The sequence below is a fragment of the Panthera leo genome, chromosome B2 (assembly GCF_018350215.1).
Source record: "Panthera leo isolate Ple1 chromosome B2, P.leo_Ple1_pat1.1, whole genome shotgun sequence".
In the NCBI taxonomy this organism is placed as follows: domain Eukaryota; kingdom Metazoa; phylum Chordata; class Mammalia; order Carnivora; family Felidae; genus Panthera; species Panthera leo.
Window position 1 is genome coordinate 95,896,326 of NC_056683.1, and position 26,326 is coordinate 95,922,651.

General features: G+C 41.0%; 2 protein-coding genes and 1 pseudogene across 3 annotated transcripts in view; 2 read left to right on the forward strand and 1 right to left on the reverse strand.

Moving 5' to 3' along the window:
• On the reverse strand, positions 1 to 17,196 carry LOC122220739 (translation initiation factor IF-2-like). Its single transcript, XM_042940406.1, has 3 exons — positions 17,166 to 17,196; positions 16,223 to 16,964; positions 1 to 444 (listed from the first exon to the last, which is right to left on the reverse strand). Exons 1-3 carry the CDS (start codon positions 17,194 to 17,196, stop codon positions 384 to 386), a joined length of 834 nt encoding a protein of 277 aa, XP_042796340.1. The 3' UTR covers positions 1 to 383.
• Positions 12,741 to 13,182, forward strand: LOC122220234 (annotated as a pseudogene).
• Positions 16,514 to 26,326, forward strand: part of MTRES1 (mitochondrial transcription rescue factor 1) — a 15,861-nt gene continuing 6,048 nt past the window's right edge. The window contains exons 1-2 of one of the 2 annotated variants that reach the window (XM_042939479.1): positions 16,514 to 16,579; positions 25,817 to 26,295. In XM_042939479.1, the coding sequence (XP_042795413.1) occupies positions 25,829 to 26,295 (467 nt within the window). In that variant the 5' untranslated portion in view covers positions 16,514 to 16,579; positions 25,817 to 25,828. Of the gene's footprint in view, positions 16,580 to 16,767; positions 16,897 to 25,816; positions 26,296 to 26,326 lie in introns of those variants that run through there. The other variant, XM_042939478.1, reaches the window with a different exon arrangement.

The following is a 26,326-nucleotide window of genomic DNA, read 5'->3' on the forward strand; positions in this document are numbered from 1 at the left end:
TGCTGTTCGTGACCTGAGCTGAAATCAAGAGTGGGATGTTTAAACAACTGAGCCACCCAGGCACCCCTCATTTTCTTAATCCCTTAGATCGTTGCCAAAAATCTTGATAACATAGTGATTTTGCTGAAGTAAAAGAAAAAGATCTACAGAAACATTTATGAATTATGTATGTCTCTTTTGGTCTTACCACAAAAATCAGTAGCTCATCAAAAGGACATTCAGATATGTGCAATCATCATTAGATTTAATTGTATTTCACCAACTTTCTGTCACATATTGCTTGAAACATGTTTTATTTTTTTTTGTCATTATGAGGGTTTATTTATCAATGTAGAAAGATAAAGCAAATTTTACTTACCAGTTGTTAGCTTGATTTATAGTTTTTAAATACTTAGACGCTTGGAATGTGCCTCCATTTGTATGCTTGCCCTGCATGCCAGTGACCTAGGATGAATTAGGTGCCTGTTATTAATACATCAAAATTAAGAGCAGTATCCGCCTGGCACATTTACTTGCAATGAAACCCCTGTAGTCATTCAAATATAAGAGATGCCCTTTTAAAAATGAAGCTCTTCCTGAAAGTTCTCCATTTATAACACTGTCTTATGATAGGATGTCAGGGGCAGTAATAGATAGACCAAAGACATTTTTTGTAAAGTTATATGCAGAAAGGTCATATATCATAATGGAAAGAGAAAAATTTAGCAGGAGAAAGAAAGCAGATAAATTGAAGCAGACATTTTAACTGTTGTCGAAAGGACCATATCAATGAGCCCATAATAGATAGGAGGATGAGATTTTGTTAGACTTAACATCCAGGGAAATGAGAAATCATTCACTTCCAGGGACTTAGAAGCACTGTGGAAGGGCAGGTAAGAAGCAGCTGCTTGTTAAGAGAAAACAGGTGCAAACGTGCTCGGGAAGGGGCAGGAGCGAAGACGTGTTGAGTACTCACCATGTGCTAAGACCAGTGTGAAGCACATAATGTACCTTGATACCTTCAACTGCATGAGCTGTCAGCCCTTTTCAAAAAATGTTTATTTATTTAGAGAGAGAGGGAGAAAGACAGAATGAGTGGGGAGTTGGCAGAGAGAGAAAGAGAGAATCCCAAGCAGGCTCCACACTCAGTGCAGAGCCTGACACAGGGCTCCATCTCATGACCACAAAATCATGACCTGAGCCAAAATCAAGAGTCGGGGGCTTAACTGACTGAGCCACCCAGGCACCTAGGCTTTTTTTTTTTTTTTTTTTAAGTAAACTCTACATCCAATATGGGGCTCAAGCTCACAACCCTGAGATCAAGAATCTTCATGCTCTACTGACTGAGCCAGCCAGGTGCCCCCACCCACTAGCCTCTTTATTAGGATTTACTACATTAAAGCTGGACAAAGGGGACTACTTAAAATAAGTGCTCATGCCTAGAGGACAAAGTTCCAACTTGTTAGAAAGGCAGGTACCACCTGTGCCCACCTGGCCCTAATTACTCCCCCCCACCCCCCACCCCATCCCAGCATATTGCATTTCTCACTGTCCCCAGCACAGCAGCCATTTCATGCCTCTGTGCCTTTGCATATGCTTTCCTGTAGCTGGGCGCCTCAGTCCACTGGCAAACTCCTACCCATGCTTCAAGCCTCAGCTCAAATATCACCCACTCTGAGAAGTCTTATCTAATTCTGCCAGGCCCAGCGAGTTTATTTCCTCTTTTTGCTTCTTTAAAGCGCTTCATATCATTATACATATTAAAACACACCATGCTGTATTACAATGATCTGTTCTTTCGTCTGTCTCTTCTGGACAGCAGCTTCTTACGGGCAAGGCAATATGCTAGTACCTATGCTATGTCCAAAATATGGTAGTGATGTAATAAAGGCACACCAACTGAAAGAATAACTGAGTGGACAAATATACACAGGTACTATATACCAAACAATGACATGTAAACGACAGACAGGTAAGCAACTAACTGAAATACCTCAGGGTATCTTACTTTTGTGTTAGTTCAGTCTGCTGGAGGTCGGAGCGTTACCCTCTTTTTCTTGGCAATATCTTTTGAGACAAAGGAAACAAGCGACTGATTCAAACGACTTATGTAGGACATATATCAATTTACAACAACAATCACTTTAGACCAGTGCATCCAATAGAACATTCTGCAGTGATGGAAATATTCTGTATGGCACTTTCTGATAGGGTAGCTACTAGCCACATGCAGCTACTGAGCCCTTAAAAAGTGGCTAAATGCAAATAAAAAACTGAATTTTGTTTTATTTATCTTGTGAGAGAGCACAAGCAAGGGAAGGGCAGAGAGAGCGGGGGACAGAGGATCCAAAGAGGGCTCTGCTCGGACTGTGTGACAGCAGTGAGCCCGACATAGGCCTCAAACTCACAAACCTCGAGATCATGACCTGAGCCGAAGTCAGACGCTCAACCAGGTGAGCCCCCCCCACCCCCCCCCCGCCGGAACTGAATTTTTAAATTTTAATTAATTTAAGATAACTACATGTGGCTGGTAGCTACTATGTTGGACATCATTAACCCACAAGATAGTAGGAAAGTTCTACCTTATTATAATTTTCCTGTATAAAAAACAAAAACTCAGCCACTGGCAAACTGGGTAATCAAGAACCTTCCTTAACCATTCCGTATCTCATTTCATTCATCTATCAACTCATCGGGAGAACTAGAGAAGACTGACAGCTAAAAGCTCCAGGAATGTACACTTCTGGGCTCAGCCCTTTTTTTGCCACAGCAAGCCCTCTGGAGGGGCAGCTGAAGGGAACACCCCTTTACCCTTCCCAAAGTGGGAGGCCAGACGGATGTTTGGGCACCCGTGCCCGTGGGTTCCGTGGGTTTCCTCCACAGAATTATAGATGATAGGTTCACGTCAAACTATGTGTCAAAGGATCACACCTAAGGTCTCTGGGGGAAATCCTAGGTGCTAAATCTTATAGAAGAATGGAAAAAGGTCTCACTGGTTCAAAGCAATGCATCTTCAAGCCCTTTCAGTTCTTTAGTTGGGGCAATCTGGGCTAGCCTCCTTCATCAGGGATAAACCACTCAGCTTCTTTCCCTTAGGCTTTTTTGTGCCTGGAGAGAATGAGGCTTATAAAGCCTGCTGGGCTTCTAAATGAAGCCTGATTATCTAATTTTCACCTGCAGAAAGAAAGCGGTTTTGCAATCTCTCATCTCCAAGGAGAGAAAACGCCAAATCCCCTCTCCTGGTTCTCTGAGGGCTCACGTAGGCATAATAGCTTGGAAAGATCTAATCAGTCCCTTTTTTCTTAAAAGGGATGTTGGGTGTGTGGTAAGGGGGACAATGACCAAGACACTGACACCATGAGGATGGAGAGAAATAGAGATGGAGAGTGGGGGCAGGGGCACAGCTATTGTAGCTCTAGGCCTGGGCTTCTCAAACTTGAGTTGAGTATCACAATCACCAGGAAGGCTTGTTAAAACAGATTCCTAAGTAAGCAGTGTGGAGGTTCCTCAGAAAATTAAAAATAGACCTACCCTATGACCCAGCAATAGCACTGCTAGGAATTTATCCAAGGGATACAGGAGTACTGATGCATAGGGGCACTTGTACCCCAATGTTTATAGCAGCACTTTCAACAACAGCCAAATTATGGAAAGAGCCTAAATGTCCATCAACTGATGAGTGGATAAAGAAATTGTGGTTTATATACACAATGGAGTACTACGTGGCAATGAGAAAAAATGAAATATGGCCTTTTGTAGCAACATGGATGGGACTGGAGAGTGTGATGGTAAGTGAAATAAGCCATACAGAGAAAGACAGATACCATATGGTTTCACTCTTATGTGGATCCTGAGAAACTTAACAGAAACCCATGGGGGAAGGGAAGGAAAAAAAAAAAAAAAAAGAGGTTAGAGTGGGAGAGAGCCAAAGCATAAGAGACTGTGAAAAACTGAGAACGGAGGGTTGATGGGGGGTGGGAGGGAGGGCAGGGTGGGTGATGGGTATTGAGGAGGGCACCTTTTGGGATGAGCACTGGGTGCTGTATGGAAACCAATTTGACAGTAAATTTCATATATTAAAAAATAAAAAAAAAATAAAAAAATAAAAAAACAGATTCCTAAGTGATGCCAGTGCAGATAATGATCCCGCTATCACACTTTGAAAACCACTGCTGCAAGTCACTGCTTCAGCCCTTAGCTATTTTTCTTGTAGTTCCTTACAGAGTTCCAGTCAACTCCTCAAAATGAAAAGCTGTGTAAGTGTGTGTGCTTACAGACAGGGGGCTCAGTTGTATGTTTCCCCATCATCCTCCCGCCAGCCTCCATTTCTGCCCAGACCAATGTGCAGCAATGCAGACTGGATGCACGGTGGCTGCTGCTGGTAGCACGGTCCAGTGGGAACGTCTGGAAGATCCTTCAGGTGATTCCAGTCACGTGGCCAGCACCCTTGGCTGCAGAGCATGCTGGCCGAGAGCATACTTGGCACAGGGGGACTGCTTTCTCCTCAGAGGATCGGAGCCCTCCCGCAGAACACTTGTTTTCCCACCATCTCTTGTCAAAAAAAGAAGAAAATTCATAAATGTGTAAGGGATTTTGACAAAGGTCTGCCGTGGCCTCGTGCAGGACGGAAGGCTTAGGGAAGGATGGCTAAACTGTCCAGTTTACTGAAGGGTGTCAGAGAGATACCCTGTCCATGAGCAAAAATCCGGAGCTCATATTTTCTTTTTCTTTCTTCTCTTTCTTTCTTTTTCTTTTTTTGTTAACATTTACATATTACTTACCACATGTCATGCACTGTCCTAAATACTTTACATATATTAATTCATTTAATCCTCAACATCCTTTAAGGTAGATATACTTTTTAAAAACTTTTTTTTTTAACATTTATTTATTTTTGAAAGACAGAGCATGAATGAGGGAAAGGCAGAGAGAGAAGGAGACACAGAATCCGAAGCAGGTTCCAGGGTCTGAGCTGCCAGCACAGAGCCCAACGTGGCGTTCAAACCCACGAACCGTGAGATCATGACCTGAGCCAAAGTCAGATGTTTAACCGACTGAGCCACCCAGGAGACCCATTAGATAGGTTACTGTTATTCCCATTTTACAGCTATGGAAACTGAGGCATGGGGTTAAATGACATGGCCAAAGTCACCCTGCTAATAAGTCGTAGAGCCAAGATTTGAATCCAAGGCCATGTCATTTCTGATTTGTTTCCACCAATGGCCAATCTTGTGCATGTTACGTTGGTAATTACCATCACCTGTTTCACTGAATCCCATTTTCTGACTTTGTTCTCACATTATCAGAGTATACCCCATTCACTGACCAACATGCAAAGCTCTGGCTCCTGCTTTTCAGAGTTAAAAAAAAAAGAGAGAGAGACTCAAGCATTAAGTAAAGGGAAGATAGGGATAGCATTTCCTCACTGTGAAAAACTCAGATCTATAATTTCTAAGAAGGTGTGTCTTAGTGTGATACCCAAAGGGAAGGCAGAGCAGATGCTGGGACCACGTGATGCCAGAGGACAAGACTACAGCAGCTCAAAAACAAAACTGTTCTGGGGGACACATGGCATTAACAGCATGCACTCTGGAACATCTGAGTTTGAGATTCTTCAAACAGCAATAGCCTTATTTCTTTGTATGACAGTGAAAACTGCCTGACAGTGAATTAGTGAATTTAGCTTGGCTCTTTGTAATAATTGATTCTTTCAGCTTTGCTTCTGACTCCCCTTTTCAGTCATTTTCCCTCAGCTGTTAAAAAAAGGAAACAAAGCAGAGCGCCTGGATGGCTCAGTAGATTAAGCCTCCAGCTTCGGCTCAGGTCATGATCTTGCGGTTTAGGAGTTCAAGACTTGCACTGGGCTCTTCACTGACAGCACAGAGCCTGCTTTAGATCCTCTGTCTCCCTCTCTGCTCTTCCCCTGCTCGCTCACTCTCAAAAATAAGTAAGCATTAAAAAAATTTTAAAAACTTTTTAAAAAGGAAACAAAGCCCATTTACTAGTGTGCCAAAGCATTGGAAACACCACTGATCTTCCCCTTTAGACTGAAAGCAAAGAAAAGGCTTTTTTCACAGTCAGACTTGAATGGCTTCTCAAAAGTTCAACATTAAGTTAGTAGCATTCAATGTTACGGTTACTAACATATGACACAATTACTTATGGTGGCTCTTTAATTTTCTCCAATTTTTTTTTTTTTTTTTGTCCCTTAGTATAAAAAGGAACTTTTATGACCATGCCATAAGATCTGCTTCTATTCAAGCTCTAATTATACAGGATTGAGCCATATGAAATTGCTATCTTTGTAGGTTAAGGGGCATCTGGGTGGCTCAGTCAGTTAACTGTCTGACTTTGGCTTGGGTCATGATCTCGCGGTCCGCGGGTTCGAGCCCCATGTCACACTCTGTGCTGACAGCTTGGAGCCTGGAGCTTGCTTTGGATTCTGTGTCTCCCTCTCTCTCTGACCCTTCTCAGCTTATGTCTCTCTCTCAAAAAAAAAAAAAAAAAAAAAAAAAAAATATTAAAAAAAAAAGAAATTGCTATCTTTGTAGGTTAAAAATGATCAAATATCAGCAATCTCATATGGTTTAACCTAATATAAATACACATGATAATATCTGCCATGTGCAACATTATACTAAATGAGATAAGCCAAACAGAGAAGGAAAAGTATACAATCTCACTTGTACAGGAATATAAAAAAGTCAAACATATAGCATAGAAGCAGAGAGTATAACAGTGGTTACCAGGAGCAGGAAGGTGGGGAAATGGGGAGATATTCAGAACAAAGTTGCAGTTATGTATAATGAATAAGTCTAGAGAGCTAATGTACAGCATGATGACCATAATTAATAATACTGTATTGAATAATGGGAATTTACTGCAAAAGGCGCTGTCCTCACACACACAGAAATAGTAACCATGTGAGGAGATGATGTGTGAATTAGCTTGACTGTAGTCATCATTTCATTAGGTATATTGCATCTTCATGCTGTGCACTTCATTTTTGTGTGTTGTACACTTTAGATACAATTTTTATTTTAAAATAAAATTCTTAAAAATACGTGACTTTTTTAAGATTAAATAAATACATATGATCTATAAGTCAATACAATGCTCTTTCATTTTTCCTGGTCATTGTAACAATAACAGAAAATTCTCTAAAGGTTTGTAGTTACCCATATAATATGCATCTAATACAGATCTTAGGAATTGTGGGATAGCAGAGAATAAGTGGTGGCAAGGGAGGGGCACCTGGGTGACTCAGTCACTTGAGCGTCTGACTCTTGATTTTGGCTCAGGTCATGATCTCATGGTTCGTGGGATCAAGGCCCGCGTTGAGCTCTGTACTGACAGTGCAGAACCTGCTTGGAATTCTCTCTCTCTCTCACTCTCTGCCCCTCTCCTTGCCCCACTCATGCTCTCTCTCTTTCTTCCTCTCAAATAAACTTTTTTTAAAATGGTGGCAAGGGAGTGTTCATAGAAAATTAGAACAAATTATAGATTCAGAGCTTGAACATAATTACACAAAACATGAATAGCTGCCCCTGTTATTCCAAAACACATGTTCAAAGAACTGAGGGTACTCTTGGCCAGAGAACTTGTCCTTTTCATTTTACTTACTAGTAAGCTATAATTTTTGGTTTGTCCTTCAGGCTAGAGTAGAGAACAAATACGAAACACGTTTATTTAAAAAACTGCCATGTCCCCCAATATAATCTTGGTACTTAAGTGTATTTGTGGTGGGCTGATAGTATTTCTCTCCGGTTTCATGTTCTCTATGACTTGCTTCCTTGCATGTTATTGGCACTTTCATCATCCCTATTGGCTCTAAGATCCTTTCAAAGGGGAAAATTACTAGGTTTGTGCAACTTTGAGGGAATAAGTCATAACTAAAATATGCAATACATGTACTTGATGTTATAGGCAGAAGGAAAGAAGCCAGCAGTATTCTTACCATAGGGGTCTATATTTAGATATTTAGTAAGCGTTCAACACATTGAATTTATCCTCCATAAATCAATCTAGACCAGTAATCCCAACTGTGGTCCAAAGAATGCTAAAATTGAAAATACTTGTGGGATACAGTTAAGCCAGTCCTTAGAGGAAAATGTATACCTTTAAATGCTTGTATGAGAAAACAAGAGAAGCTAAAAGTTGTTGACCTAAGCATCTAGCTAAAGAAATTAGAAAAAATACAACAACAACAACAAAGTAAGAAAAGAAAAAAAAATACAACAAAGTAAACACAAAGAAAGTAGAAGGAAGTGATAAAGAAAAAATAAATCAATTAACTAGAAAACACAAATATAATCAAAGGAACTTCTTAAAAGCCAAAAGTTGGGTATTTAAAAACACTTATTAGAATTGACAACCTCTGAAAAAATGGATTAAGGAAAAGAAAAAACTAAAGAAGATAGATGTAAATAAATAACATTTTACAAGATAAAATATTATAAGCAATTGTATGCCATTTAATTAGGAAACATATAATGAAATAATTCATGGAAAATTTAACTTAAAACTAATTTAAGAAGAAATAAAATGTTTGGGCAGTCCTATTTTTAAAAAATAATGTAATCAGTAGATTAAAATATCTTCACACACACAGGCCAAGATATACAGATATAATCTTCCAGACTTTAAAGAACCAAAGTTATTCCAATCTTATACAAATTCTTCCAGTTATAAAAAGAGAGGCAACATTCTCTTACCCACTTAATGCAGCTGATATATTTGAGACTCTAAAGCTATACAAGGACAGTATAAGAAAGGAAAAATAAGAGACTAATCTTGCCCATAAACATAGACACAAAAATACTAAGCAAAATATTAGCAAACAAAATTCATAAGAGTGTCAAGAGTGGACCAAAATATACAACTCAATTATGTTGTTTGCAAGAACCCCAGTTTATTTATTTATTTTTATTATTTTTTAAAAAGATTTTTAAGTAATCCCCACACCCAATGTGGGACGTGAACTGACAACCCTGAGGTCAAGAGTCACTTGCTCCATTGACTGAGCACCCCAGGCACCCCAAGAAACTTTAAAAATAAATAAATAAATAAATAAATAAATAAATAAATAAATAAATAAATATTTCATAAGGGAATTTTTTTTAATGACCAAGTTGGGTTTATACAAGAATGGTTTAATATTAGGTTTAATATTAGAAAATCCAGGGGCTCCTGGGTGGCTCAGTTGGTTGAGCGTCCAACTTTGGGTCAGGTCACGATCTCACAATTCAAGAGTTAAAGCCCACATCGGGCTCTGTGCTAACAGCTTGGAGCCTGGAGCCCACTTCAGATTCTGTGTCTTCCTCTCTCTCTGCCCCTACCCCACTTGTGCGCTCTCTCTCTCTCTCTCTCAAAAATGACTAAATATTAAAAAAAAAAAGAAAGAAAGAAAATCCATGCACACAGTTTATCACATTAACATATTAAAGGAGAAAAACCGTGTGATCTTCCCAATACATGCAGAAATGGTATTTGAGGGGCATCTGGCTAGCTCAGTTGGTAGAGTATGTGACTCTTGATCTCTGGGTTGTAAACTCAAGTCCCACGTTGGGTGCAGAGATTACTTAAAAATAAAGTCTTAAGAAAAAAAAAAGATAAATTATTGAAAAACATTAAAGCAGCTCTAAACAAAAGGGAACATATGTCATATTCATTTTAGTTTAGTTTAGTTATTTATTTTTATTTTAGAGAGAGAAAGTACGTGTGAGCAGGGGAGAGGCAGAGGGAAAGAGAGAAAGAGTCTCAAGCAGGAGTGGCGCCTGGGTGACAGTTAAGGGTCCAACTTTGGCTAAGGTCATGGACTGCAAGTTTTTTTTTTCAAAAAAAAAGATGAAATTGAATTCTTCCCTCACACCACACATAAAAAAATTTGAGTCCCACATCAGGCAGCCGGCACTGCAGAGACTGCTTTGGGTCCTCTGTATCCCTCTCTCTCTGCCCCTTCCCCCACTCACTCTCTCTCAAAAATAAACAAACATAAAAAAAAAAAAAAAATCTCAAGCAGGTTCTACTCCCGGTGTAGAGCCCAATGCAGGGCTTAATCCTGTGACCGAGATCATGACCTGAGCTGAAATCGAGTCAGATGCTCAACTGACTGAGATACCCAAGCACCCCTGTCATGTTCATTTTAATGGAAAACTCAAGATTATAAAAATACTGACTAGTTATAAACTAACTCAAATTGAAGAAGTCAGATAAGGTAGTGTTCAAAGATAAAGTGAGGCATATTAAAAATTTGTACAGTTTATTTGAGCAAAAATTGATGTGAATCAGACAACACCAAAATGCAAGTGGTTATAAACACTCCATTGACAGTAGCTCAGGGAAAGACTTGTAGAGGAAATGGAGATGCAAAGTAAGGAAATAATTGATGGGGTATAGCTTAAAGCCTAGTTGGCTGTTGGTGACTGGTTGTCCTTAGTGTTTTGATTTCATAACCATGAGGCATTTACAGACTTAGATTTTGTTTTGCTCATGTAAGCTGCAATGGCATTAGACCCAAATGGCCTCTCCATTTAATTAATCTAACAGTAAGTGATGCAGTACAGGGCAGGGGGGAAGGGAGGAATTATCCTACCAAATATCAAAACTTATCACACAGGTATTATATTCAGATTGTAGAAAAAGGAAAAAAAAAAAGATCGCGTAGTATTGGTAGAGAGACCAATAGAATGTAACAGAGAACTTACCAACACACACATACACGCATAAATACTTGACATATGACAGAGGTGTCATTCAGGTCACTGATAAAAGACTATCTAGATAACTGGTAATCTTTATGGGGGGAAAAAAAGATGAAATTGAATTCTTCCCTGACACCACACATAAAAAAATTCCAAATGGAATAGGCTTAAATATGGAAGATAAAACTCTAGAACATTGGAAGAAATTTTAAGAGGACACTTTCATGACTTTCAACATTGGGAAAGACTTCTTTTTCTTTTTTTTTTTTAGAAAAAAATTTTTATTATTTTTTTGGGGGGAAGCTCTGTGCCCAATGTGGGGCTTTAACTCACGACCCCGAGATCAAGAGTTGTACATGCCACAAACTGAGCCAGCCAGGTGGCCCGGGAAAGATGTCTTAAACAAAAACTACAATGTGTTAACCATTAATAATAAGACTGATAGATTCATCAGAGTATGCCACCTCAAAATGTGCCACTTTGACATAAGCGTTATTTTGGTCAGAAGGCAACTGAGAAATAGCAGACACAGGCAGAGCTTTCCACCCTCCTGCTTTCTGCCTAAAAACAGGGTATAAATTTTCCTTTATTAATGCACTCCCCTTCTCTTCTCCCATACCAGGAAAAAGAGAACTGTCAGAGACACTCTTATCACCCCAAGACTGCATGAGACTAAGTCTGTATAACGGACATTACCAAAATAACCCTTCTCTTCCATTAGTTTCCCCCATGTGTTTCCCTTCCTACAATTTACCACACCTAGAAGCCCAATGCCATTTTCCTTCTCTACAACTTACCGCCCTTTGTTAAGATGGTGTATGATCCCTTGATTTCTAACCTTTGAGCTGCTCATCACTGAGTTCTACTGTGTGCATGCACTTTGCACACATAAACTCTAGGTTTTTTCTCCTATTAATCTGTCTTTTGTAACTTTAATTTGCAAGATCCCAGTTACTGAACATAAGAGGATAAAGGAAAGAAGTTTTTTTCCTCTCCTATAATTAAATTAAGAATAAGAAGTTCTTGGGGGCGCCTGTCTGGCTTAGTCGGGGGAGCATACAACTCTTGATCTCAGGGTTGTAAATTTGAGCCTCAAGTTGGGTGTAGAGATCACTTAAAAATCACAACCTTTAAAAAAAAAACTGGACAAAGCAGATGAAGAGGAAACAAAAATTGCTAACAAGCAAGTGAAAAAATGCTCAACTTCATGAGTAATCTGAGAAATGCAGATTCACAGCACAACAAGATACCCTTCCACACCACTAGATTAGTAAAAATTAAGCAGCATGACAGTGTAAAGATGTACTTGCTGGCAAGAATATGAGCCAAATGGAAAGTCTCACATACTGCTTGGTCAAATAATCATTTTGGAAAACAGTTTGGCTTATCTTATAAGGCTGGACACATGCATACTCAAAATTACAGTAATTTTACTCCTTAATTGATACCCTCTGAGAAATTTTGGCTTAAATATATTTGAAATATAGTTCCAATATAGTAAAAAACATTGATGTATATATATAGTATATGTGTGTATATATATATATATATATATATGATAGTATATAATATAAATAATATAACATATAACATATACCATATAATTATTATATATACTCTATATAACATATAATTATTATATTGATATAATATATACTATATATATAACTATATTATATATGTGTATATACATATAGTCAAAACAAAAACAAGGGCGCCTGGGTGGCTCAGTCAGTTAAGCATCCAGCTCTTGATTTCAGCTCAGTTCATGATCTCATAGTTCATGAGATTGAGCCCCACATCCAGCTCTGCACTGACAGCACGGAGCCTGCTTGGGATTCTCTCTCTCCCTCTCTCTGCCCCTCCCCTGCTTGTACACACTTGCTCTCTCACTCTCTCAAAAATAAATAACCTAAAAAAATTAAACACATACATACATATATATGTTAAGCTATATATATGTATATATATAATGTATATAATATATATGTTATATATGTATATATAATGTATATAATATATATGTTATATATATGTTAAATTAAATACACACACACACACACACACAAACATACATACACATAGGCAGGTCAGCTGCAAGTTTTAAAGATGCCACCCAAAGGAAAAAGTGGTTCTGGGAAAGGTGGGGAGGGGAAGCAGCCTCTGGGAGTGGCCATTCTGACAAGAAGGCTCAGGGTCCCAAAGGTGGTGGCAGTGCAGTAAAGGTCAGACACGTTCTATATGACAAACATGCAAAATCATGGAAGCCGAGGAAAAATTAAAGTCTGGAAAGAGATTCAGTGAAGTGGCTGCACAGTATCGCTGAGATAAAGCCAAGCAGGGGGGTGACACCGGTTGGATGACCAGAGGTTCCATGGTGGAACCATTTCAAGAAGCAGTATTTGCCTTGCCTGAAAGTGGGCTGGATAAGCCTGTGTTTATGGACCCTCCGATTAAAACAAAATTTGGATATCATATTATGATTGAAGGGAGAAAATAAAATTGTACAAAAGACTGAAAAAGTATACATATTGGCAAAAAAATAAAATTGTTAAAAAAAGACAAAATAAAATCATTTTTCTTCTGAAAGAAAAAAACAATAAATTATGGTATGCCTACACTATGGAATATTACGAGCAGTAAAAGAAACAGATGAACTATAACTCACCAGCTACAGATAACTGAATCTTAGAACTCTATCTTTGAGTGAAAGCATGAGTTATCAACAGAAACTGTACTGATGACTTACAGTCATCATCGGTATGACCTATAACATGACATCATTTATACACATTTCAAGAACAAAATAAGCCAATATATTATTTAGGGAAACGTGCATGTGATTTTTTTTTAAACTATGTTATAAGAATGCAAGGGCATCCATCATAAACGCAAATTGGGAGCATGATTAAACTGGCAAATTAAAGAAGAGAAAAATCTGGGGTGCCTGGGTGGCTTAGTAGGTTGAGCGTCCGACTTCAGCTCAGGTCATGATCTCACGGTTTGTGGGTTCCAGCCCTGCGTCAGGCTCTGGCTGATGGCTTAGAGCCTGGAGACTGCTTTGGATTCTAGATCTCCTTCTCTCTCTGCCCCTCCCCCACTTGTGCAGGAGTGCATGCGTGCTCTCTCTCTCTCTCTCTCAAAAATAGATAAATATAAAAAATAAAAAAATAAAGAAGAGAAAAATCTGAATAGTCAACAAATATATAAAAAAATACTCAATCTCACTACCATCAGGGAAAGTTTAAAATTAAAACAAGGTGTATTTTCCATCCATACAACTGACAATATTTAAAAATCTGATAATATGAACTATTAAGAAGAATGGGGGGAAATATGGCTTTCATGAGCTTGTGCAAATGTAAATTAGTAATGTGAATGTAAACTAGGCCATTTTTAGTAAGACTGAAGAAAAACACACTTACACTAGGTCCCAGAGATTCCTATTCTAAGTAAACACCCCAGAGAAACTTTCACACAGTGATATACTCCCTACCCCAAGAAGTGCCCATGGCTGCAGTGTTTGACAGAACCTAATTGTTCTTTAGGAAGGAAACAAATAAACTGTGAATAATTTATATATGAATGGTATGAAGAAGCCCAAAAGTATGTATAAACATGGGATGAATCTTGAAAATAAAATGAAGTGAAAAAAAGTATCACATTATATCTATTAATTTTTAAAATAAAAAAATGTCATATCTCATGTATGTGAGATAAGAACTTGTGACTGGTGTGTATTGTTTGCATGTAGACAGGAATGATCTGGAAGAGTGAGAAAGGTTGATGATTCAGGAAAGAGCAGAGCCTAAAGAATGAGCGCCTCGAGAAGGTGCAGAGTGAAGGGGCGGGGCTTTGTAATGGATTGTTCCCTTTTTTTGTTTTTAGAAAGTTTTTTTTTTTAAGTTTTATTTATTTATTTGAGGGTAGGGGAGAAGAAGAGAGAGTGGGAGAGAGAGCACTGTCAGCGCAGAGCCCAACCCAACCTGGGGCTCCATCTCACCGTGAGATCACAACCTGAGCCAAACTCAAGAGTTGGACACTTAACTGACTGAGCCACCCAGGCGCCGCACGTAATGGATTGTTCTTAAAATATATTTGGTGACTAACCTTGAGGTTTGGGATATGCAAGGTGAGGCAGTGGAAAGGCGACTTTCTGCTCCAGCTCATTTGTCTCAACTTAAACAAATAAATAAGCAGTAAATAAGTTGGAAGAGAAATTATAAGAAAATCCAGCCCATAATAACAATGTTTAGAGTGAGGCTGCTCCTCCTGCATTAAAAAAATAACTTTAAATTCATCTACGGGCCCCAAACAAAGGCACCATCTGATTTACTCATCTCTTTATGTAAGATTAAGTATTAGAGCTAAATTAAAATTCTCCTTTGTGATTTGAAGTAGTGTATCACTGTTGACTGATGGGAACCTAATCCACCCCAAGGTCTAACCTCATGAAAACTACCATCCCTGTAAAGCACTACAGCAGGAGCTCCTGCCCAGGGGGAAAAAGAATAGGATGTTTCTTTTCTTCTTTTTTCTTTTCTTTTCTTTTTTTTTTTCTTTCTTTGTTTAAGTAGGCTCCACACCCAAAGCTGGGCTTGAACTCACCACCTTGAGATCTCAAGAGTCACATGCCCTACTGACTGAGCCAGCCAGGTGCCCCAAGAATTGGGTGTTTCTGTGAAAAAAATTACAAATCACAAATATGTGTATCTCCCAACCCCCACATACTACTTACTTGTTAATCTCACAGCAGTTTTTTTATATTAATTAGCATTTTATGTTAAATACTAACTTGATTCATCTAATGAAATGTTTCTTTTTTAAAGGCCAGTGGCCAAGTTGATTCTATGTAACCCATTATCACTGTATTCTTTTATCTCCTCCTATAATCATGCATAATCATACAGTAATTTTGTCAGTTTATAATAATACTGATTAACCCCTATTACTGGCAGATTTAACAATTTATCTGTAATCTTCTACAAATGACTTAAACTAGAAAATGCAACTATATATCACCCAAAATGTCAACATTATAAACTGAATTGATAGATGTATGAAGTTGTATCATTTCAACATTTGACACAATTGTAACTGCTTTTTCTTATTGCTCAAATGCAACCAAACAGCCACTGTGAATCAGTGAGGAAGCAGTAGAATTTATAGTGTAAGAAACCTAGAGCTGGTGAGGAAGGGAAAGAGAAGGGAGGATGATCCGAAAACAAGGGGGAAAAACTTACTATTTTTAATTTAACAGAGTATGTATCCCCATAACATTAATGTGTCCACATGTAAAACAGGCTGTCCCTTGGAAGTTCTTTAGTTTCTGGTTCATCTTTTTGCATCGCAAAAGAGCTGTTTCTACAAGGCCCACGGCTAAGCAGTATTTTCAGACTTTTTTTTTTTTTTCCATCTAATCACCTACTGCATGACAGGTAAGCCTGACAGTTATGACCAGTTACCTTTTAATCACTTTAGTCTTGAAAAGATGTTCTGAACTTACCTTACTTTATCAGTAAATTTTGGAGGGTACTTACATTTTTCTGGAGACAACGTTATATCTCTCAAAGATGTTCAAAGGGGTTTGTGACCGCAGAAAATCCAAAGACACTACATTAAGATAAGCTCTCTTTTCGGGCCACGTGAAAATAAACACGCGGCGCTGCCTCCTCGGCTCCACTCTGCCCGGCCTGTTCTCCGCGCAGTCCGCCGAAGAGCGACCTCCAGCAGGGGTCGCTGCGCCGCCGCCGCCGCTCCCGTGCGCCCCGCCCGGCCCGCTCTCGCCGCGGCGGCGCTGACGGAAGGGGCGGGGCAAGGCAGGGCGGGGCCTGGAGGCCCCGTCCGCAAGGCCACGGGGAGGGATCGACGGGGGGAGGAGCTGCCCTGACTTGCAGGTAACTGCGCCCCTGTCGGGCGTGCTGTGCCCCCGCCTGGCGCCCACTCTGTTGCTTCCTGGCGCGCACTCGTGAAGTAGGGGCGCGGCGAACGCCTCTGCCCAGCCTGCGCTCCTGCCAGGACTCCGCGTGAGTCTGCCGCGTCCTGCCTGCCCCGGCCCGGCCAGCCTCAGGACCCAGGGGTTGCGGGGTCGTGGGCACTCGGCGCGCCGAGGCACGCCGCCTTTGGGCCCGGCAGCTACTGCTGGCTTCAAACGCAGACCCGGAGCTCGAGGACGCAGGTGTCCAGTTTCCTTTGACCTTGAGGACCCGGGAAGGTGCGCAGTCCGCGGGGGTGGGGAGTATGCCAGGGAACGCGACCCCGTTTCGGTGCTCAGTCTGAGGTCTCCAGGAGAAGGGAGGATTTGCAGTTGCAGTAGACCGCAAAGCAGTTAGGACAGGTTCTTAATGGAGTAGTGAACAGGCTCAGAACGTGGAGCGATTCCCAGTGTCCCGCAGGTCAAGGGTAACGTTGCCTCTCCCAGACGTTGATTTCGTACTGCCTTCGACTAATTCACGTATCTTATATCTCTCCTGAAGATCTCACCACAGACCTCCGGGATGCCTGCCGTTTTCATCCTCGCAACTCACGTCCACGTGATTAGCAATAATAATAATAATAATCTTTTGAAATGTACTTCTATCGGGTCACTTCCCTGCTTAAGATCTTTCTATGGTTCACATGCTCTCTGGGTCAATTCCAAACTTCTATGGGCAGGGTCTTTCGAAATCTAGACTTTTTCACTTCAATCGAGCCCCAACTTTGTGGGATCTTTTCTGGGTTCATTCTGATGCTCCAATTCTCCTGATCTACTTTCGTTTCACGGTGGCTAATTAAGCACACCCACCATGTGCCAGGCACTCTTCTGAGGCCCTTAGGATTCAGCAGAGGTAAACAAATTCAGGTGGAGATTTCTACCCTGGTAGAGTTTATATTCTATTAGGGGAAACAGTCCAAAAAAAGGAAAAAAGAGAAAGAAACACCCAGTAAATTATGTATGATATGATAGGTGATAAGTGCTATAGAGGAGAAAAGTAGAGTGGAGTAAGGGATGATTGGGAGGGCAAAAAGCTTATTAAATAGAATTGGAATGAGTAGACAGGATTGAGGTGCCATTGGAGTTAAGAGTTGAAGAGAGGTGCCTGGGTGTCTCAATCAGTTAAGCATCCTATTTCAGCTCAGGTCATGAACTCACCGTCCATGGGTTCGAGCCCCACATCAGGCTCTGTGCCAGAGCTTGGAGCCTACTTCGGATTCTTGTCTGCCTCTCTCTGCCCCTCCCGCACTCATGTTCTGTCTGTCTTCCTTTCTCAAAAATGAATAAACGTTAAAAAAAAAAAAGAAGTTTAAGAAAATAAGTTACTTATGCAGGTGTGTGGGGTAAGAGTTCTGGGTGCAGCTGGGACAGAGACCTTAACCAGAAATGTCCCTGTTGTATGTGAGGAGCATCAGGAAGGTCAGTGTGGCTGGAGCTGAGAGAGCAAAGGTAAGAGTGGCAAGAGATGAGGTCAGAGAGGGAACGGAGGGACGAGATCACATGGAGCCTGTTAGCTACAGTAGGGACCTTCCTCTTCTCCATGCTTTTGTAGGAGTGATAAAGTATAAATTATTTTTGGAAGAATGACTGGTCTGTGGAAAATAGACTCTACTGGAGCCTTTGTAGTATCCCTGGTGATGAAGCAGTGGAAGTGGTGAGAGGTGATGGGATACGGACCGTGTTTTGAAGATACAGCCAGCATAATAACCTCTTGGCATATTGGGTATGGGTATGAGGGAGAATCAAGAATTACCGGAAGCTTTTGTTCTCAGCACCTACAAGGGTGGAGTTATCATGTACTGACATGGGGAAGGCTACAGGTGAAACAGATTTGGGGTTGGAGACGTGTCAGGAGTTTGTTTTGGGACCAGTATAGCTTGAGATACCTGTTACACACCCAAAGTAACAGGGATGTCAAATAAGCGTTTGGATATTGTGTCAATATCCCAAGACCACCCCTAGGTTCACTGATTCACTAGGAAGATTCAACAGGACTTGGCTCTGGGTCAGGGCTAGGGTTTATCACAGCAGAAAGATACAAAGCACAGTAGCAAAGGGAGAAGATGCACGGGACAAAATCTGGAGGAAACCAGGTGCAGTCCTTTAAGAGTCCTCTCCCAGTGGACTCAATAGGACAGGCTTAAATCCCCAGCAACAAACTGTGACATGTGAAATACTATCTATCAGGGAAGCTCGTTAGGGACTTTGCCCAGGGTGTTTATAGGCTTTTGTCATATAGGCACTCTCTGCCTAGCATGTACCAAAATTCAAGACTCCCAGAAGGAAAGCAGGTGTTCATCATAAGAAATTGTACAAACAGTTTACAGCGGTGAGCTACTCCTGTCAGTTCTGAGAGTGGTGAGAGTCCTGAAATCCCAAGTTTCCAGATGCCAGCTGGGGGCCCACCTTGTAAGCAGGCCTTTCTAAGGATAGCGGTCTCAGGCCTGCTATATTAAATCTTTTCTGCACAGATATACATGTCTGGAATTTGGGAGAAAGATCTGGAATGGGGATGTAGACTGGGGAGTAGTTGGCATATAGACGGCATTTAAAACCATGGAAATGTTTGGTGTCTTGATACGCATTTGTCAAAACTGATGAATCACGTAGAAGAGATGCAGGCCAAAGATTGAGCCCAGGGGCCCACCAGCGTTAAGATGTCTGGGAGAAGGGAGGACAGCAGGGACGGTACACCAGGAGGAGTACCAAGAGCAAGGTGTCCCGGAAGCCAAGTGAAGAAGAAGGGAGTGATCACTGGTTTCAGATGTGCTGAGAGGTCAGACAAGAGGAGGACTCATAAATGACCTTTTGGAGTTAGAAAATGAGAGGCGTTGAGGAGAGCATAGACAACACTTTGACTTTTGTTATAAAGATGAACAAAAGTTGTAGCTGGGAGTTAGTGGCATTAAGAGAAGGTTGGTTGGCTTTTTAGTGAGAGAAGTCACAGCATGCTGATGAGAATGGTCCATTATGGTTGTAACTTGCTGTTCCCCCCAAGTTCTGTTTCAGGCCACCTTTGCAGTTAGAACTCTTCACAGGCGTCCCTGCTCCAGGCATTAGCCTATATAGGGTCCCGCCTCCTTTGGACCTTAGCTTTCACTTAAGTTCTCTGACAGCCAATTTGCCCACATTCCCCTTGAATAGCAGTTCCTTGAGGGCAAGGGCTGTGTTTTATCCCCTATCCCCAAGCCTAGCCTAGCTGGCTACCTAGCATATACAGGCAAATGAGTGAGTGTAGGCTGGATGTGATAATGGGTAGGATGCTCCTTTCATTTCTAGAAAATGAGTCTGCAAGTATTCACTGGTGTTTGTGTGTGCCAAGCTAATGGGGATGGGAGTGAGGAATGAGACACAATTCTTGCCCTGTCACTACCCATAGAGCTTAGAAGATAATAACAGTACAAAGACACATAGCATTGGTGCAACATGAATTTGGAAAAGGGAAGGGGAGGGTGGAGAGGGAGAGTGGCTCTTGTGTGGAGCCTGGAAGAGGGGGGAAGCCATGCTAAAAGGACATTTTTTTTTTCCCATTAGTAGAATCCTTTTTCCAAGTGAAATACAAGGAACCTCAGTATTTTCCAGCACTGCTGCTCTGGTCGAAGAGGGGTTGGGGCCTGGTTAGCACTCTGCTCCATTACTCCTCCTCTGACCAGTGATCAGCTCTGTGATAGAACTTGGGTTCTCAGGCTCTACCCCGTGGCCCTGGGTGTCCATTGCTACAAATGGTCATCATCTCCAGCAAAAATTAGGTTAATGTGTTTTCTCAATTTTATGTTCATAATTTGTTTAATCTTTTTTTAAAATGTTTTTTAAATGTTTATTTTTGAGAGAGAGCAGGGAAGGGGCAGAGAGAGAGGGAGACACAGAATCCGAAGCAGGCTCCAGGCTCTGAGGCTGTCAGCACAGAGCCTGACATGGGACTCAAACTCACGAACCACGAGATCATGACCTGAGCCTAAGTCGGATGCTTAAACCATTGAGCCACCCAAGGGCCCCCGTAGTTTGTTTTTTTTTTTTAAGTAGGCTCCGCGCTTAGCATGAAGCCTAACACAGGGCTTAAACTTAGAATCCTGAGATTAAGAGCTGAGCTGAGATCAAGAATCAGATGCTTAACTGACTGAGCCACCTAGGCGCCCCTTATGTTCATAAATTTTATCTAAACTTCCAGCATTTACTGACATTTGCATGCTAGAGAATAAGCAGATCACAAAGAGGGAGTAGTAGCTAATAAACACGAAGGTAATACTTGGCTTGACATTTTGGTTATGTTTATTGTATTTCCATGTGAGTACAATCTTAAAATTCTTGTTTTGTGCTAGTAAAAGTTTCCTAGTGTAGGTAAATGAGATCTATTTGTGATATATACAAAGAGCAATATCCTATCCAAGCATTCCTCACAAGACACAACAGTGTGATATAAAGGTGGGGCTTCAGCACGGAAATGTGGGAGTCCAGGGACTGACAGACAGGACTTCCCTCCCCGAGGATGTCTCCTCTTAGGATTTCTTCTTCTTCTTCTTCTTCTTCTTCTTCTTCTTCTTCTTCTTCTTCCTCTTCCTCTTCCTCTTCGTCTTTTTCTTCCTCTTCTTCCTCTTCTTCTTCCTCCTCCTCCCCTTCTTCTTCTTCTTCTTCTTCTTCTTCTTCTTCTTCTTCTTCTTCTTCTTCTTCTCCTTCTTTTTAAGATTCTATTTTTAAGTAATCTGTACACCAAACGTGGGGCTCGAACTCAACCATGAGATCAAGTCACACTCTTCACCACCCAAGTCAGCCAGGCACCCCTTAGGATTTCTCCTAAGTCGGGGTGACAGTTCCTGCCACTCCTCTGCTCCTGAAACTATTCATTCTCTCTAGTATTGCAGTTGGTGAAAGTTGGTTTTTGTTCAAGAGAAAACGAGACAATAAATGTCATGGCGTAGCAGAAAGAACAGTGGACTTAGAGTCAGAAGACAGGCACTTCAGCATGGAGCCTTGACTTAGCCAGGGAGCCTGGGTTTGAATCCACTGAGTATTTGTCTGACCCTGTAACTGAGATGGGCTTGTTGGAAGGAATAAATGAGTTAATAGAGGAGCGCCTGACCCATAGTAAACAGTGAGTGTCAAGACTTGTCATTGGAATCCTGACTGGATTGTTTACTAGCTGTATGACTTAGTGGGTTGTTAAATTGTTCCGAGTCTCATTTGTACTCATATGTAAAATGAGGACTCTGCACAAAGTTATCCCTGAGAGGGTGCCCTTTCCATTTCTGCAAACCCTATGGCTCTGGGGCTATTGTTAATTGAGGGGAACAGGCAGGTGGGTTCTCAGCTTCCAGGCATACATATGGCCTTTGGCATTATACCTAATAGCAAAAAACACTTTGCTAAAGTCACTTAGATCAGCGTTTTCAATTTTTTTTTTAACGTTTATTTATTTATTTCAAGAGAAGCGTGAGCAGGTGAGGGGCAGAGAGAGGAGGAGAGAGAATCCCAGACAAGCTCCTCACTATCAACTTGGAGCCTGACAAGGGGCTCAAATTCACAAACTATGAGTTCATGACCTGATGCTTAATTGAGCCACCCAGGCACCCCATACTTTTTCTTAAGTTTGTATTGGGGCACCTGGGTGGCTCAGTTGGTTGGGCATTCGACTTTGGCTCAGGTCATGATCTCATGGCTCATGAGTTTGAGCCCCACGTCAGGCTCTGTGCTGACAGCTCAGAGCCTATATCCTGCTTTGGGTTCTGTGTCTCCCTCTCTCTTTGCCCCTCCCTCCCTCCCTCTCTCACGCACGCGCTCTCTCTTTCTCAAAAATAAACATTAAAAAACAGTTAAAGTTTTTATTTTTTTTATTTTGAGAGAGAGAGCCAGGGCGGGGCAGAGAGAGAATCCCAAGCAGGCTCCTTACTGCCAGCACGGAGCCCAATGCAGGGCTCAAACCCACAAACCTTGAGATCATGACCTGAGCTGAAATGAAGAGTCAGACACTTAACCGACTGAGCCACCCAGGTGCCCCTGACTTTTTTTTATTATTATTATCTACAGTAAATACATTTTACATGATGACCCAGTGTGTGTGTGTATATTCTTATATATGTATGTGTAATTGTAATGGAAGTTTCATAAAGCAGTATTTACTATGTGATGCGCTGTAATATTTTCTGTACTCTTCAGTGTTCTTAAAAAGTAAAAATTAGGGGCGCCTGGGTGGCTCAGTCGGTTAAGCGTCCAGTTTCGGCTCAGGTCATGATCTCACAGTCCGTGAGTTCGAGCCCCGTGTCGGGCTCTGTGCTGACAGCTCAGAGCCTGGAGCTGCTTCGGATTCTGTGTCTCCCTCTCTCTCTCTGACCCTCCCCGTTCATGCTCTGTCTCTCTCTGTCTCAAAAATAAATAAACGTTAAAAAAAAATTAAAAAAAAAAAAGTAAAAATTAATAATGGCTCATGGCTCACAGTTTGAAAAATACCTAAAGATAGGCAGATTATCATCATTAATGCCAATCTTCATCTTCTGTATTACAAGAGCATCTTATTAACTGATCTGGTCTAGGCCCAACAGTTAGTGGTGATTTCAGCCAGGGCTGTTAGGCCTATAACTTGGACATCACCTGGATAAATTCTAACAAGTCTACAACTTAGGCCCAACATAGAATTTCTGAGGCTGATAGAGAGCTCTGGCTACTTAAGGTTAACCTTCCTGTGTGTTTTTGGTGGGTGGGAAGGTATGAAAGGCTCTGCATATGAGAGAATTACTTTTCTTAACATTTTACACTGTAAGGAATATATGTTAAAATGTTAACAGTGATTGTCATAGAGTGGATTCGGGTGGTTTGAATTTTCTTAATATTTTTTTCAAATTTTCTGCCATGAAAATATGTTTCATATATAATCATTGAAATCTTTCTCTTAAATTATGGTATAAGAGTAGCAATTACTACCTTAAAAAATATCTTTACTTGGAAAAATAAAAAGTCCACCATTAGGTAACTTAAAATTTTTTTAAGATTTTATTTTTAGGGGCGCCTGGGTGGCTCAGTCGGTTAAGCATCCGACTTCGGCTCAGGTCATGATCTCACAGTCCGTGAGTTCGAGCCCCGCGTCAGGCTCTGTGCTGACAGCTCAGAGCCTGGAGCCTGCTTCAGATTCTGTGTCTCCCTTTCTCTCTGACCCTCCCCCGTTCATGCTCTGTCTCTCTCTGTCTGAAAAATAAATAAACGTTAAAAAAAAATTTTTTTTTTAAAGATTTTATTTTTAAATAATCTCTATACCCAACGTGGGGCTCGAACACACAACTGGAGATCAAGAGTCAAATGCTCCACTGACTGAGCTAGCCAGGCACCCCTTAATTTTTTATTGTAGCAATCCATGAAATACAAAGTTTAGGAACTACTGAAATATACTATTTTCTTTCTTTATCCCTGCTTCTAGAAAACTTAAGGCTTTTTCTATGCATCGTTATTATTGATTCTCTACTAAATTAGATAAAATGTGTATAAAAATGATTTTTCTCAATGTTTCTCTTTAAGGTGCTTCAAATAGTTTCCATTCAGTATTTTAGAGTATTCTGTGGATTTTTATAGCATTTAAAAATTATTTTAGGGGCACGTGGGGCTGGCTTGGTCAGCTAAATTTCCGACTCTTGATTTCTGGTCAGGTCATGATCTCACGGTTCATGAGTTCGAGCCCCGCATCAGGCTCTGAGTTGATAATGCTGAGGCTGGTTGGGATTCTCTCTCTCTCTCTCTCTCTCTCTCTCTCTCTCTCTCTGCGCCCCTCCCCTTTACGTGTGCAGATGTGCTCTCTCAAAAAAAAAAAAAAAAAGCTTAAAAAAAATTATTTCAAATTCTAGTTGTGTTGAAAAACAACCCTTAATTTATGCCTGCTTTACTTCTCAGTTAAGACTCAGATTGGGGTCCCAAGAACAGTGAGATACAGACTTGAGCTTGTGTTGTCTGCCTCATTCATGCCAACAAAAATAAGGCCCAAAATGTTAACAAATACAACTTGGAAGTAGCTAGCTATGTGGTTTTGAGTGGGTTTACAGGTAATTGCTGTTGTCAGTTTTGTGATGAATGGAAAGTAGGAAGGAAAAATCCTTCAAACCATCATCAAAGAAATCTGTCTGAAAGTATAGCGTTGGCACCATGGAAAGTCATTCTCAGACTTAAGGTATGGGAATACTGACCATATGGCAACCCTTCTCAAATCACTAAATCATGGTCTCTAAAACCATCTTGATGTACTTGGGAAGGTTTGTTACCATCATAATGAGATGGTTTCTGCTGTCTTTGGGGTAATACAGGAATTGACTACTCTCTGGCATGTCAGCACCTCGGTGCCTCAGGAAACAGTTACCTACTTTGTGGGTCTCTAGGCCCCTTCCTTCTCTGCTAGCTAATGCCTCTGTTAAACGGTAGGAGGAAGATGTAAAAGGAGGTAAAATGCAGATCTGTCCAATTTGCTCATCCCTACCTCTGATTTGGTAGGGTTGGAGGTTGAAACAAAGCTGAGATTCACTCTGGGTTTTGTGAAGTCATGACCTGGTGTCTTTCCTTAGCAAAGTCATTATTGTAGAGATGTAACGTATGCCAATAAATACTTTTTCTCTCCGTGAGACCTTTTCTTTTTCTTAATATTAACTTGGTGGATACAAGTTTTTTAATGTTTTATTTTTATTTTAGAGACAGAGACAGAGTGTGAGCAGGGGAGAGACAGAGAGAGAGGGAGACACAGAACTCGAAATAGGCTCCAGGCGCTGTGCTGTCAGCTCAGAGCCTGATGTGGGACTCGAGCTCATGAACTTCCTGAGCCAAAGTCGGAAGCTTAACCGACTGAGCCACCAGGCACCATGAGATCTTTTCTTTTTTTAATATCATTAAGAACTATTGTTAATATTTTTCAGTAGCAATAAGTATCCAAGTTAATTTGGGGGATGGAGAAGAGAAGCAGTGTTTTCACACACAGTATCTAGTTCCACCCTCACGAGCACCCTGTGAGGTAAGCACAGCTAGAAGACTCACCACGGTGCAGTGCGTGGCCCTCACTACGTGCAGACCAATATGGTCTTTTGTAGGGGAGCCTAAGTATAGTGCTGGATATTAAGTGTTCATGGTATGTATGGTTTGTGTTGTAAGAATGCCAGGACGCTGCACTCGTGAAATAAAACTGAATTATCGTCTGTTTCAGGTTCTATGTGCCATGGCTATGACCAGTGTCAGATTGCCTGCCAGCGTTTTGAGAAAGCCAGATGCCTGGATTGGACTCTGGGGAGCACTACAAGGGACACCTTCGTACAAACTCTGTGCTTCCTGGAATCGATACTTATATTTTTCTAGTACCAAGTTAAACACATCAAATTGTAAAACATTTTTCCATAACGTTTTCTCACGGAGACTCCCCAGGCTTTTCATATCCCCAGAATACATTTTCCCATTTTCCATAAGACTCAAAAGTAATACAGGCTCTAAAAAATCCACTGAAAAGACTCTGCAGAAAGCCGCAGCTGAAGAGGACTCTGATGAGGAGAGCCACGGCGAGATGAGTGAGCGGGAGGAGGAGCTGGAGGACGACCCTAGTGTGGTCAGAGACTATAAAGACCTGGAGAAAGTAGTGCAGTCTTTTCGGTACGATGTTATCCTAAAGACAGGCCTAGATGTTGGAAGAAAGTAAGTACGATGCACGTTTTATTACAAAATC